Here is a 15,669-nt window from a genome sequence, read left to right on the forward strand (position 1 = left end):
TATTCCAAGTGAGAAGCAACTTGCAGATATCTTTACCAAGCCAGTGGATGAATCCACCTTTTCAAGGTTGGTAAGTGAGTTAGGTATGCTTAATTACTCTTAATTTATCTGAGTAATTTTTTAAGTTGAAAAGTAGCCAGAAATTTAGCTGATTTTTAAGTCTTGGATGAAATTTTGGCTAAGTTAAAATTTGCATCTCGACGGATGACACTTATCCATCGAGTTTAGTCATCCGTCGATATACTATTTGCTAATAAAAATCAATTACCTTTCTGGAATCTTTTAAAATTCGACGGATAACAGTTTATCCTTATCCGTCGAATTGTCTAAATCTCAGCCGTTAATTTCCTGAACATTATCCATCGAGTATACTTACAGTTTGTAAGCATTACACGACGGATAATGGGTGTAATTTTTACAGTTTATTTTTTTTAAACGGCCATTTTAGGCAATTTCTATTGGTCAATTTACTCTTCTTTATTATTTTTATCCGTTGTTTTTGAGATAGTATAAAATCTTATTTCATTCCAATTATTTTCTTTTATCTCTCTTAAATTCAACTACTTCTATTTCATTCTCTCTCAAGCAAATCTTCTCTTTCTCTCTTCAAGCTTTCTTTCTCTAACAATGGCACCTGTAGTAAAGATTATGTCTCAAACTGGGTTCATTTATGAGAAGAACAACTTCACTGCTTTGGTCAATAAGGGTATTCAGCAATCAGAAGACTATCACAAGATGATGGACTTTGTGAAGAACTGCAAGTTAAATTACGCCATGCTGGAATCACCCACAATTTTCTGTGAAGTTGTTGAAGAGATGTGGACCACTGCAATCTACAACTCTACTGACAAGACCATCACTCTAACCATCAAAGGTAATGAATTTTGTATCAATAGTGATGTGATAAAAGCATGTTTCAAAATTCCTGATAATAATGTGACTTCACCACACACTGACACTGATCTTATCAATATGCTTAATTCCATGCATTATGCACTTCCTACTTCTAAACTAAGTGATATTAAAAGAATGGGTCTTAGGAAGGAGTGGAGTTTCATGTGTGATGTAGTTACTAAGGTTTTCTCTGGAAAAATCAGTAATTTTGATTCTGTAAACATTTCCATGCTTAACATGCTATACATGCTAGTCACAGATAAATTTTACAATTTCAGTGACCTTGTCTTGATTGAGTTAGGTTTTAAACTAGGTGAGTTAGCTAAAAGAGGAAAGAATGTGTATTATGCTAGATTTTTCATGTTATTGGCTAACCATCTATGTCAAGAAATTGTGCTTGAGAACCCAAACAATAAACTGGCTTGTTGGGTTCAAGAGAGAAGACTCATTGCAGACTTGAACAGAGCCAACCAACACATGGATGTGCCAATGTTCTACTTTCCTGTAATGCAGGCACCTCAGGTAAGTGAGGTAAGTTCATCCATCCCTTCAACTATTCCAACCCCCCCAATTTCTTTGAGTTCAGGAGCAGCTATGGCAACTATGACAATGACCAAAAAGTTGCCTACCAAAGCTGCCAAAACAACTGTTATTTCTAAATTCAAATCAAAGAAAACCCTCTCTGGTATCTCTCAAAAGGTACCAATTGAAAAATCCACCAAAGCCAAAGAGGGGAGTGTGAAGGAGGGTAAGTTAGGTGAGGGAAGGGGTGAACATCAAAGAAACCCCAAGGATAAGATTGGAGAGTTGAGTGAATCCCAGCCTAGCCACACTGCAGTTTCTCAACAAACTGCAGTGTTAAAAAGGACAAAAGCTCACCTCTAGCTGCATCCTCCCAAAAGGATATAGTTATTGAACAAAGCTCTCAGCCAAGAGCACAGGCCAAAAGGGTTAGGGACACAAGCTCACCCCAAACTTACACAAGAAAGAAGAAATCCAAAACCACTGGGGATGCACAGGGCACACACACAGTGCAAACTGGTGTTAAAGACACCGTCCCTGCATTTTCTCAAATTCAGTTTGATGTGGCTCCAATAAATGTGGAGTCATAGCCAAAATCTCTAATAATAGAAGCATCTGAAACACCATACTCACCAACAAACTCTCTGAAAGTGGATATGATAAACACTTCAATTCCTGATTCCCCTTCTTTAACTCTGTTGGGGAAGCCAAAATCTAGTGCAAGTGAGTATCATCTTTTAGATGATTTGTTGGTTCACTTGCCAATTCTTTCAGATTCTATTGTGACATCTGTGCCTCAAATATCTTCAATCAACACAGAGTCAACAATAGTTTCTCTTCCCACCTCATTCATTTCTACTCTCTCGATGGATATTGCTCATCAGTCGAGTAGTGATTGTATCCCGACGGATAAGCTTAACAGCAGTTATCCGTCGGATAGTATTACCACTCACTCGACGGATATCACTTATCCGTCGAGTATCTCTGCACAACTTCAAACTTCAATTATATCAAGTGCAGAAGATTTAGTGGTTGTACAGTCACTCTTAGGACTGAGAGAGGAGAGTGTATTGAGTGAGAGGCTGGGTTGCTCCTAGGAAAAAAGGAGAGGAAAAGAGTGAAACTCAGCTATCCATTTATTCAGGATTGGCAAAAGTGAGTGAGAGGAGTCCCACCTTAGTAGGTGAAGGTGAGGGTGTGAGGGTGGGGAGCCAGGGTGAGACCCTGATGCAACAAAAGAGAGATTTTGAGAGAAAAGCAGGTCCTGGAGAAATAAGGGTGGATCCAGCCATTGCTAGTGAGTCAATGATTGTGGATGATGCTGAAAAGGAAAGACAATTTCAGCAACATTACAAAGCTGTAATTGATAACATTTCCTTGGATGCTGACACTTTTACTCATCCTGTGTTAGCCTATTAATTGTTGGCTGCTCAGGGCAATGTGGAGGCAAAACAGACTTTGAACTTAGTACACACCTCAGAATCTCTTCAAAGAGATAAAGTTGCTGTCAATAGGATGCCTTCTCAAGCTGGTGAGTCATCTGAAGAATTTGAAGTAAATTCTAATGATGATGACTCTGTTTCTTTGGATGGAAGCATGAACTTAGGGGGAGATGAAGGCCCAAGTTCTGTTTCAGATTTACCTGAATGGGCATGGACAAAGGAATCTACACCAGGACAATTTGGTGTATCTTTGGTTAAGCAAGTGATGGCTATTCAAAAGGCCCTTCAGGAAATTTCAGATGCTGGTACCAAGGCTATTCTTCAAGCTCATCTAGACTCTCTACATCTCATGAAGATCCAGCAGTTAACACAGAATATGAGTGTGGATGAACTAAAAAGGGATATAGCTGACTTGAAGACCTACAATTTTGAGAAGCTGGATTCAGTAATGCCATATGGTACCATGCAAGATCTATTACTAAGATTGAGGAGAGAATCAGAGTCTGAAAAGAAGTTGGCCAAGCTGGAAGACAGAGTTCAGGTTATTGAGAATTCAGTGGCTATCCTTCTTCAAAATCAACAGACTCAGAAAATCTTCTCATGCAACTGGCTAAAGCACAAGGCCTAACTCCTCAATTTGATGATAACAAAAAGGGGGAGAGAGAATCAAGTAAGGGGGAGAAAGGACCAAGTGAGGGGGAGACACTTCAAGTTCAAATCAGCAAAGTAATTGGACCTTCAATTACTGTCTCCAAGCCACCAGTTGCAGATGGTATAGATCTAATTCAAGCAGCAGCAGCAAATTTGAAAGTTGCTGAGAAAGGAAAGTTGAGTTTGATCAACTGGAATAAGATTGATGAGGAGATACAGAAAAAGTTTGAACTTGTCAAGGAGCCAGTTAAGTCATCCATCCATCACTCTCAAGTCAAGCCAATCAGTGTGAATGAGATGCGCATGAATTATCTGGAAAGAGGACAATCTTCCTGCATCAAGTCTCCAAAGGTTAAAACAATTCTAAAACCAAGGGCAAATTATCCAAAATCATCTTTGAAGAACCCCTTGGACACTGTTTATGAGACACCCAAGCCTGATGAGAAGAAGCTTCTGTCAAGGTCAATTGTCTTCTATAAAGATCCAGTTGATTCAGCTTCAAAAAGGAGAATTGCTAAGATATTCAGAAATGGAAAGGAAATTTGTGTGGTAGCTGGACATCCACAATTTGCTCAAACAAAGAGAGAAGAAAAGGCCAGATTGAAAAAGGAAAAGAAGCAAGCTGCTCTAGATGCAAAGAAGACTAAACAAAAGAAAGAGCAGATTGTTATCTTGTCCAAGCTACAGGCTGTTAATTCATCTCAACAAATTCCCTCTCAACCATCTGAAGCTGCTAAATCAAAGAAGAAAATTGAAGAACAGAAGAAATCTCCAAAGAAGAAAGAATTGGCTAGAAGAACAAAAAGGAAACTGGACATTGTTGACAAGGAATTGGAAGATCAATTTTCTAAGGAATCCACACCAGCTACAACTCAAGCATCAAAGCCCTCTGTGGTATTTGAAGACATAAGGGTGGTGGATCCCTACATGAATATTCATGGTGAACCTATTGTGCCAAAGGATGAGCCAATAGACTGAGATAACATACCAATTCCTGACTTCAGCTTACCAATCTTTAGCAAGCCAAAAAGGACAAAGTCAAGGGCAGTCAAGAAAGTGAAGTTGTCACCTCTCAAATCCAAATCAGTAGTTAAAGCTCAACCCAAAGTCAACAGGGGAGACTACTTGTACTTGTGTAACATCAAAGAATTTTCAGATCTAAATCTTTATCTGGATGAACTAGATGAAGTAAGGGGAATTGATGCATACAGGAACCTACCTGAAAGGTTGGAGTTCAAGTACAAAGGAGGAAGGGAGATTCAGTGGCCACTTCACAGGATTCTTCAAGAGAGCCAAGCTGTGCTGATTAAAGTTTATTCATCCTTCAAGAAAAACTTTGGGTTCAATGTCACTGCAAGAAGACTAGTATTGAAGAAGATTGAAGAACTAAGGAGTGTTAGAGTTAAAGATGCACTCCCAAAGACTCTAATAATCCCATACACATGGAGAAGAGTGCATCTAAGGCCTTACCGGCTGATGGAGTTCATGGATGACAAGGGTGTGAGAAGATTCTTCATATTAGAAGACCAATTGAGTATCTCTAGCAATGAGACTCTCTTGAAAATGCAAGAAAAGCTAGATCTCTCAGAATCTGATGAACTGGAATTCCACAGGCAGCTCCAAAATCAGATTGAGGAAAATAACAGAAAGCTTGGAAGAAGATCCAGACCTTCAAGGAACTAGAAAAATCTGCTCAGGCTAGAGGAGCATCTTGAAATGACTGTGAGCCAAACCTTGTACACTTTGATTATTTGAAGCACTTTCAGTATTATCTACTTATCTTAAAGCTGAATGTTTAGGATGTTTTGTTATCATCAAGTACCTCTTAATTTATGGCTACAATTCCAGTAGACATAAATTGGGGGAGATTGTTGTGCATATGTTGTGTACTTGATGATTTCATAAACAAAACATCTAAGTGGATTTTACTTAGTGAAATAATGTAGCACTCGACGAATAAGAATTACAGTCCCGACGGATAACTCATTATAATCCCGACGGATGTTAACTTGTTATCCATCGAGTGAGTAGCTTATGTAATAATAAGTCTGTAGCACAGTTATGTATGCACCTTTGTATAGAATCTGTAGTAACATATAAGTCATGTTGACTTTAACTAGATATGCAAAATAGGTTGATTAATTGTACATAAATGATGTCTTGTAATTCTGTATAAGTGAAATGAAGTCATATGCTTGATTGCTACCCGACGGATAACCTACAAAGCAACCGACGGATGATCAACAACCCGACGGATGATCATGTACTCAACTAATAAAGAATTCAAACAGCAGTTGAACAGTGAAAGTTGAGCACAGCCGTCGAGATGTATACAAATCTACTGTGGAAGCCCATTAATCGGGTAATAGAGGACGAAAAGCAGCAAAGCTTAAGACTGATAGTTTTTATATTTGTTCAGTCTTTTTGACTTTGTAATCTTGGTGATATATAAATCAAGAATGTAGCAAATAGAAAAGAGAGAGTTGAGATACACAAAACAGAGAAATCTTTGTAAGCAGAATTATTAGCATTTTCCTCTATTTTCAGTAGTTCAATTTTTAAGCAGCTGTGAGCATTCTTGCACACAGAGTCCTCTCGATATAATATATATCTCTGGTGGAATTGTTTAAATCAACCATAAAGTTTTTAAAGACTCTTGTTTTTAATTACTTATGTTTTGATTAAATTAAGTTTCTATTCCGCATTGTGTTAATCAAAACATTATATCTATATTCGAGTTGAACATTTTTATTTCGAGAAAAAGGTTCAATAATTACATTATATTGTTAAGGGACTAACACATACCTATTAAATTTAAAATTAAGTACATATGTTATTGGTTGGGGTTGAATTATGTTACTATTGGTAATTTAGCTTGTATAAAAGCAACAGATTGCCCTTCTTGAGATTTTTTGATGGGAAACATAATTTGATGGACTAAACTCCTCTAGAAAGGCTTGATAAATTCTCTCTAATCAGGGGGGAGAAATTCTGTTACCTGAAATAAAAAAAGGTATATGCAAGGTAGTTTAAGAGACTAAATTCTAACCTAAATTTCTGTTAACTTTAAGGTAAGCTTTCTAAAGTTAAATTTAAGAACGTTGTTTCTCATAAAAATACAACTAAACATAAGCCTAATTGGAATTTAGCAAACTAAACTCTAACCTTTGTGAAGAGAAAGGTGCATTCATATTCTTATAAAAAAGGCTTTTGTAAATAATTGTAAAAAAAAAATAACATTGTATTAAAATTTCATACATACTCTATATAAGTCTCAAAATAATAGCATTCCAAATTTTGTATCAATTTCTTTCCAAAAAATTATATATCAATTTAATTTAACTAAACATTTTCCTAAATTCTTTTCTTTTTTTGAGATTAAATTTTTTTCTTAGAAACTATAAAAATTAAATTATTGTAAATTTTATTTCTCATTCATCCTATATATAAATTTATAAATTTGATATTAGTTTCATTTTTATAAGGGAAAAAAATATCATTTATAACAAAGAAAATGTAGTACAATTTTAATATTGATAAAAATATGTTAGACAGATGGATAGATTAAATTACATTGAAGCTAAAATTTGAAGTTGGGGGAACCGCAAATTTCACAATAAATTTATAAGAATTTAAAACTAATTTACAATTAAATAAAAGGGTTTAAATTCTACAAACCGAATTTTAATTCTCAACAGAAAATAATTTTATTACGATCATTAAGTATAATATACCTTGATGATTTAAATTTTAAAAATATTTCCTTATTCAATTTATTCGAATTAATTTGACTCCATTACAAATTTTTTTACCTTAATACTAAAGTACCAGATAAGCTTTTTCAATATAGTGTTCAAGGAATAAATGAAAAATATTAAAAAACATCTAAATATTTATGAGATAATTCGTAATTATTTCAAACTATCCCCGGTATCAATATAATAGGTTTTATGAAAATATTTGAGTTATTTTAATATATTAAAATAATTTTAATAAACTCGGGGATTATTTAACCCTAAACTTAATTAAATATACATCTTCAAATTTTTAAAAATTCATTGAAGAGAATTTAATAATTCTATAAATCTCAAATAATGAACACTATTGTACCTGTTTTATCAAACAATATAAAAATTTTGTTAGTGAGGATTGGGTTGTAAAGAAATTTGGGAATGAGGCCATTCAAATATTTTATGAAATTAATTTTTTTTAAAGATTTATTATAGTTTTTGTGATGCTTTGAATTTGTGCACCTATTTTAAATTCATTTATCACGTATTTAATTTTTTTACAAATAAAATTATACTTTGGTAAACAACTTTTTTAAAATACTAATTTTAGTTACATGACCAATGGATCTTTTTCCAGTCAAAATAACCAAAAAAATTTGAAATATGTGTAAAAGATATAGATAATGGAGGAAATATTATTTAAGAATATTTTTTGTTTCTAAAGAAAAAGATTAAAAGAGTCAAATATAATAAAATTAAGATATTTTAGTTACAAATCATTTACAGGATTAATATGTTTACGTTTTTTTCTAGCTAAATTGTTTGTGGATAGCGGAATGAAAGAGATAAAACTTGAATTTAATTTACCACACAACCAACTTTCACATTTTGATCATATTTGATGTAATGATGACAGTTGAAAATTTTAGCCAAACAATCTGATAAAAATATAAATGATTATTCGTTCCATTTATGCCCCATTTTCCTTGCAGCCAAACATACACCAACTCTTTCTTATCTGCACAAGGTTGTCCCAGCATGATTGACTTTTAGCAAATCCTTTTTGCCTTGTCATTTTTGTTCTAGCTTGCGCCTATAGAGAAGCCAGAAGCTGCATTAATCAAAACACTTACCTATATAACAAAGAACATAAAAATGATATCTGGATATATTATTAGAAAAAGTAGAACAGATATAACCTATTAGACATCGGTTGGAGCCTATGTAAAAGGTGTTTTGTACATGGGTTTTAGCTAACCGATGTCTTTTGTTAATATATATATCGGTGTTTTAACCCAACCGATGTTATAAGTATAATTTAAAATTTACTGAAACGCGCCTTCCCCATTTCCCCCTTAACAAAATTTCGTTTCCCTCTTTCAACTCCCCATTTTTTCCTTAGTTTTTTTTCGTTTCCCCCTCTTTTCAACTTAACACTTAAAAACATAAATTAAAAATAGAATACAACAAAACATTAAACATAAATCAAAGAAATAACTTTACTCTCTACTCTCTCTCGAGACCGAACACTCAAGAACTCGATTGAAGAACAAGAATAGTGTACACACCATAATGGTAGCTTGAGTGCAAATTTAAAGTTAACTTTTTTACAGAGGTTATATGAGTGCCATCAGAAATCAGTTTTAATCTTCTCAGGATGACTTATTTTGCGTGCTTAGCATTTTAGAATTAATTAAAGTAATATAAGGACCCAATCCGGATCATAAATTTAATATATATTCCTATAGAATAGCAAGAAAGCAAGTACCTTAAATCAGAAACAGCTTGCTTTTATTTTGATATGTCCAATTCACTTGATGGTAGAGAAGCTTTCTTTTCCTGTTTGATTTAGTTAGTACTGCACAGGCATATAGGCAAGGAAGGCATATATATTGAGGCAAGTAGTTGAGGCTTATATTAGTGTACTGAAATCACAACTATCGATCTAATTAACAGCTTATGTAAGAAACATGAGTGCGATAACAACTATTCAATCCAAATCTTTCTTTCATTTATTTACTAAAATTTGATGGGGGCGGTCTACAACAAACGTTTGTTGTAAACCGGTATATAACAAATACATTGGCAGCCGTTGGATCGGAGATTGAATGGCTGAGATTAAAGGCGGACCGCGGAAATTTTCAGCGGTCCGGGGTAATTACGAAAATACCCCTAACCACGGACCGCGGAAAATTTCAACGGTTTGTAGCGTTTTTTGTTTGCCTTATCCCTAGCAAACACAAACTCTCTCAAACAGATATACAAACACAGCAGCAGCCGCGCAGAAGCAGAGAAGCAGAAGCAACACAACCAAAAACCTAACACAACCTAACACAGCGAGCCAAAATCATTCCTCTTTCTCGCTATTAAGGTATATAATCGATTCTTTTATGTTATTTACAGTTTTATTGATATAAATTTATGTTTATTTTTTTATTGTAGATATGATTTTGTGTATGTAATTCGAATTTTTAGTGTTAATTAATGTATGAATCTTTATGAAGAATTAACATATGAAGTGTAGTATGATTAAATTTGATTTTTGAGAAATTCTAGGGTTCATAATTTGGAATTGAAAAATATTAGTTTTTTAGGATTTACTTAATTAAAATTTAATTTTGATTAGTTAAATTCATTTTTTAGGATATATTTAATGAAGAATTAATTTCGAATTAGTGGTTTAATTAATGGTTAAAATCGAATTTAATTAGTGAATTACGTTTATAAATTTGGTAAAATCGAATTTGCATAATTTGGTAAAATCGAAATTTTTTGAATTAATTTAGTTAATTTCGAATTTAATGAAAAAATAGTGTGAAATTAGGGTTTAGTTTAATTTTTTTGAATTAATTTATTTAATTTCGAATTTAATGAAAAAATAGTGTGAAATTAGGGTTTAGTTAATTTATTTTTTTAATTTTTAGTTAATTTCGAATTTAATAAAAATTAGTGTGAAATTAGGGTTTAGTTAATTTTTTTTGAATTAATTTAGTTAATTTCAAATTTTATTTAGTTAATTTCGAATTTGGTAAAATTAGTGTTAAATTCTAAATAAATTAAGAATTTATAATTTATGAAATTAAGGTTAATTTAGGTGATTATATGTGGTAATTGTTTTAATTGTGTACGTGGTGTTTTAATTGTGGTGATTGATGAATTATGTTGACAATATTTTCAGGTATGGATAATTTTGGTGATTTCGGGAATATGTTGCCGGGTCCTAACGCGCATAATATTATTTGGGACAATCGATATCACGTCAGTGAGGATGTTTGGGATGGTGCAGGGAGAGATGAGTTGCAGAGCTATTCGGGGAACAAGTCATTGCACTTGTGGAAGTTAAGGAGACCACAGCGGGAATTGTTACACATGCTTGGGTTTGGGATTTTTGCAGACCCTGCTGTTGTCTTGACTACTGACACTCGGTTGATATCTGCTTTGGTGGAGCGTTGTTGGAGACCTGAGACCAACACTTTTTTCACGAGGCAGGGCGAGATGACTGTTATATTGGAGGATGTGGGGTTTATTTTAGGGGTGCCAGTTCAGGGGGATGCGCTGACTTGTGGGGTGATAGAGAACAAGGCGGCGTATTTTGCTAATAATTGGTTTGAGCCTTTGACCGAGGAGGAGGTGAAGGAGGCTTTGTATCGGAATAACATCAAGTTGGGGTGGTTGTTTGAGAGATATGGTGCACAGAAGCCTGAGAAGAACAATATGAGGGCCACGGTTATACATACCAAGGCATATCTGCTATTCATTATGGGTTGTATCCTCTTCCCCAGCATCAACCGCTCTTTTGTTCATGTTCGGTATATGCACCCGTTGATTAATATGCGGGAGATTCCTTATTATGCTTGGGGTGCAGCTGTGTTAGCTCATATATACCGGGGTTTGGAGATTGCTGCAAGGAAGGGCAGCAAGAGCATTGCTTGTTGTGTCTGGGTGTTACAGGTTTGGTCTTACGAGAGATTTCCTCGTATTGGCGTGCCTTTACGATCTCCCGGTCAGGAGGATTATCCGGTTGCTGAGGGATGGGCCTATGCTAGTGATACTCATGTCGGGGTTTCGAAGAAGCGCAGGATGTCAGGCCCTCACCACAGCTTACCGTTCTATAGTGGTGAGTTTGATGGTGTTGCTGGTGATGAGGTGGTCTGGAGGCCGTATGCTAGGTTCGAGGATGTTATCGACAGCGAGATGATACAGGCACAGTTAGCTGGGTGCGGTCGAGTTCCCCTTGTATGTTACGACGTGGTCGAGTGGCAGCATCCGGACAGGGTGTCGAGACAGTTTGGTTCTAGTCCCCAGATTCCACGGGCACCGGTGAACATGGTTGGTTACAGGGGGGCTAAGGATGCCACATTTGCAGGGGAGGATTGGCTGGTGCGGTGGTTTATTGATATTGGCAAATGGGCCAGGTTCTGTTCAGATTTGGATGGCCTTGTTGATGACTCGGTAGACATAGCTTCGGAGGCTGATTACATGGCGTGGTATGCTGATATATCTCATATGCGCATAGGGAAGCCCGATCCACAGCCTCAGCAGCAGTACAAGACGAGGGAGTTGTATGATAGCCTCGAGGGCTATGAAGTTGTAAGTGTTTTACAAATATGCATATTTCATATTACACCCCCACACACTACAAAATTTGCATTCACACGTATTTCATCTTGATGATATGATATCCTTGTGGAATTAATGAAAAAATGTTTGCTTGTTTTTGTTTGTAGATGGATGTCGGGCTTAATATGTTGAAGCAGCTGGATGCTAGGGTTCCTCCTGAGTTTGTGGAGGAGTTTGGGAGGATTTCTGCTACCTTCCTCACACCATTCTCTCGGTTGATGAAGAAGATCAAAGGACCCGCCTACAGACCTCCCACATTTCAGAACATAAAATCAGATTTCATTGCACCTTTGGCTGACGACTTTGACATTCCAGCCATTCCTGCCCAGGATGTCGTTGACATGACACAGCCATCCCAGCATGTGTCTCAGCCACCCCAGGCTATTGCCTCATCTAGTAGGCCCGCGAAGCTTGCATCCCGCAGGATGAAAGAGGAGAAGTGGAGTATCACTAAGAGTCTCAGCATGACAAAGAAGAATGCTATATATTCAGATTGGGGATGGGGCTTCAGGATGGCGCCGAGGAATCCCGGTGGTCTTAGTGTTCAGGACTATCACGTCCATGCATCAGCTATGCAGAGTCTGGCTCCAGGAACATGGGTTGATGACAGGATCATATACACTTATATGGTATTGTTCATTGTCTAATATATTTTAGTTTATGCATTTATTTTACTTGTTGCATTAATTTTACTTGTTGCATTTATTTTACTTGTTGCATTCATATATACTTGCAGGGATTGCTAAGGACTCGGGAGAAGGAGATTCACACTGGAGGTATATGGGAGAGGAAACCTGTCTATTATTTCATGGATCCCTACTTCATGGTTCTTGGGAAAGGACATGTGAAGAAAATCAGAAAAGCATCGAGGGTCGGTGGAGATACATTGCAGAGGGCATGGAATAAAGCATTACGTAGCTTTACCGGGTTTTCCAGTGCTACTGTTGGTCCTTCCGTTCTCGAGGCGGACTACATATTCATCCCATGTTATGTCGGAGATGTGCATTGGGTTTTGTTCATGTTCGGTACTAGACGATTTGAAGGTCTTATCATAGATTCAATGAATGACGAGCCGGATTATCGTGAGGATATACGAGTGGTGGTATGTTCCTCTACTATTACTGTCTTTTATATAGTCCTTACCAATTGTATATTATATTCATTCTCGGATCATAATTTCATTACAGTCATGGTTATTGCCGAGGCTATTGCATATGGTACACCCAGTCGAGGGGCTTGACCCTACTTCAGCCGAGGTCCTAGCTCTACCGTCCAGGCCAAAGCAACGAAACTCTAATGATTGTGGTGTTTATGTGATGAAGTACATGAACTACTTCACACAAGGATATGACTTAGCCGAGGTACCGAATTGGTCGCAGGAGGAGGTGGATAGCTTTAGGTATAGGATAGCTAGAGAGCTTCAGCTAGGGAAGGCAAGGGGGATTCCCGGGATTCGTATGCGTAGGCGTCACGAAGCTTCGTAGTTGAATTTCATTTGATTTTAGGTTGTCGGATTATGTAGTTGGATTTCGTTTCATTTTAGGTTGTCGGATTATGTAGTTGCATTTCTTTTGATTTTATATTGTCGGTTTACGTACTTGGATATCATTTGATTTTATATTGTCGGTTTTATTTGATTTTATTTTGGTGGATTTTGTGGATTTTGGAGGATTATTTTGGTGAATTATGCTTGATTTCGGGGGATTATAGGTGTGTGGGATTTTTGTTGCCAATTTTGGTGAATTTGGTGGATTATAGGTGGTAAATTATGCTGGATTTTGTTGGCAATTTTGTCCATGCAATTTTTGTTGCTATTAAAACTCATGGTTAACATTGTCATGCTATTAAATCGATCGGTTGAGGTCATCTCATGACTTTGTCCAAAATCCAAATTGTAAGGTAACACACCATCAACTCTATTGGCATGCATTGTCCACCTCCGGTTTATGTAATACGGGGGAATTTCCGAAACCCGTTTCTTAGTGAAGACCGCCAATAGATGTCTACAAGGTAGCCCCGAATGTTCAAGCATTCTACACGTACACATTCCCAAAGAGCTTGCTTTCTCGAATGCCATAAAATAAACATTTCTTCTCGTAGGCTCGGACATGGGCCTATAACAACTATAGTACGTATAAACATCCCCCATTCTCTCCCCTTCTTCACTAGCTCGTCGGTCTTTTTCAACAAAGTATTTTGAAGACTCAACCAATTTATCTTGAAATCTTCTAAACATTTCCTTAGTGTAGATACAAGAAGCATGATACTCCAATGTGGTATGCAATTTCATGGGACGTTTTAGATTAATGGTGACATAATCTTCTTCCTTCTCCCTCATGAATTGCCTTGCCAATGCTTTTTGGGCATTTTCAATGAATTCCTTCAAACCCGTTGCCGAACTCACATACTTATCAAAGAAAGAATTCATCCCCTCACTCCTCGATGTACTATTTTGAAACGCCGAAAATTTGTTTCTAGTATATGCAGGAATCCACTTGTGCTTCAACTCATATAACCCCTTTAACCATTTATGATCTTGCAAGTGATACTTTTCCACAAACGACGCCCATCTAGCTTCAAAAACACATTCGGTGAGAGATTTATAAATGCAATTGTTGAAGTCCGTCTTGAATTCCGGAAAAGCCGAATAATAATGAGCTAATTTCTCCGGGAATTTTTGACTAATGTGCCAAGAACACAATAAATGGGTAGTATTCGGGAGTACAACCGCAATAGCGCTTGCCATGGCTTGATCTTGATCCGTGATTATAGTCAATGGAGGATTATTCCCCACACCTTCAAGCCAAGTACGAACAATCCACTCAAAAGTCGACGCGTGTTCATCTCGCATCAATGCAAACCCGAAAATTACCGATTGATAATGATGATTGACTCCGGTAAATGGGACAAATGGCATTGCATACCTATTTGTCCGATAAGTGGTATCAAAAGCCATAACATCGCCAAAATTTTGGTAAGCCATTATACATCTCGGATCAATCCATACTAGACACTTCAAGCGATTCTCTTCATCGACTTCGGTCCTAATAAAATATTTAGAACCACTTTCTTCATTCAACCTATGCAACAAGTCCAACCCCGCTTGGGCGTCACTAATCTCAAACCTTTTCTTCCTCTCGTCTCTTAACACATTCCTAACATGTTGAACATTGAAACCAACTTTGTCATTACCTCCATGAATGTTACCAATCACATTCATCACTTGACAATTACGAACCCCCGAACCATAAAGCGTTTTTATCAAACTACGGGTCGCGGTGTTGACATGTCTTTCTCGTTATACCAAATTCATCTTACTAGGGGAAACAAGACCGTGGTTGTGTACCAATTCAAGGCTAGTTACCTCCCAGTGACGTTTTTTCTTTTGATAATTGACATACATCCTCACCTTGCACTCGCTTTTAGGAAGAACCTCTCTACGCCGTTTATTTTGACTACTCTCGGCGACGACACTTTTTCCATAAAGCCTACAAACATATAAACGACCATATATCTCGTTGTCTTTATTACGATGGCTAGCTTGAATTTTAATAGCAAATCCATTTCGTAAAGCATAAGCCCTAAAAAAATGACCGGCCTCATCCACACTTTGAAAAATTTGATTCAAATATGGAACTCCCCCCCCCCCCCCATCAACATTTTCATACAAATTTGCATCCTCTACATTATCATCTTCATCCTCACCCTCAACATTATCACTATCATTTTCAACCTCATTTTCAACCTCATTTCCATCACTTTCATCTTCAACATCAACCAAATCGTCATCTAAATTAATAAATTCCTCA

At 36.5% G+C, this 15,669-nt stretch overlaps 1 protein-coding gene across 1 annotated transcript; it reads right to left on the reverse strand.

Moving 5' to 3' along the window:
* Positions 1 to 13,544: 13,544 nt before the first annotated feature.
* On the reverse strand, positions 13,545 to 15,080 carry LOC141669040 (protein FAR1-RELATED SEQUENCE 5-like). Its single transcript, XM_074476072.1, has one exon. The coding sequence runs from the start codon at positions 15,078 to 15,080 to the stop codon at positions 13,545 to 13,547; it is 1,536 nt and encodes a 511-aa protein (XP_074332173.1).
* Positions 15,081 to 15,669: the final 589 nt, after the last annotated feature.

The sequence above is a fragment of the Apium graveolens genome, chromosome 1 (assembly GCF_009905375.1).
Source record: "Apium graveolens cultivar Ventura chromosome 1, ASM990537v1, whole genome shotgun sequence".
Taxonomy (NCBI): domain Eukaryota; kingdom Viridiplantae; phylum Streptophyta; class Magnoliopsida; order Apiales; family Apiaceae; genus Apium; species Apium graveolens.

Excerpts from the sequence above, each read along its gene's own strand:
- LOC141669040 (XM_074476072.1), bottom strand. The coding sequence starts at position 15,080 with ATGAATGTGATTGGTAACATTCATGGAGGTAATGACAAAGTTGGTTTC.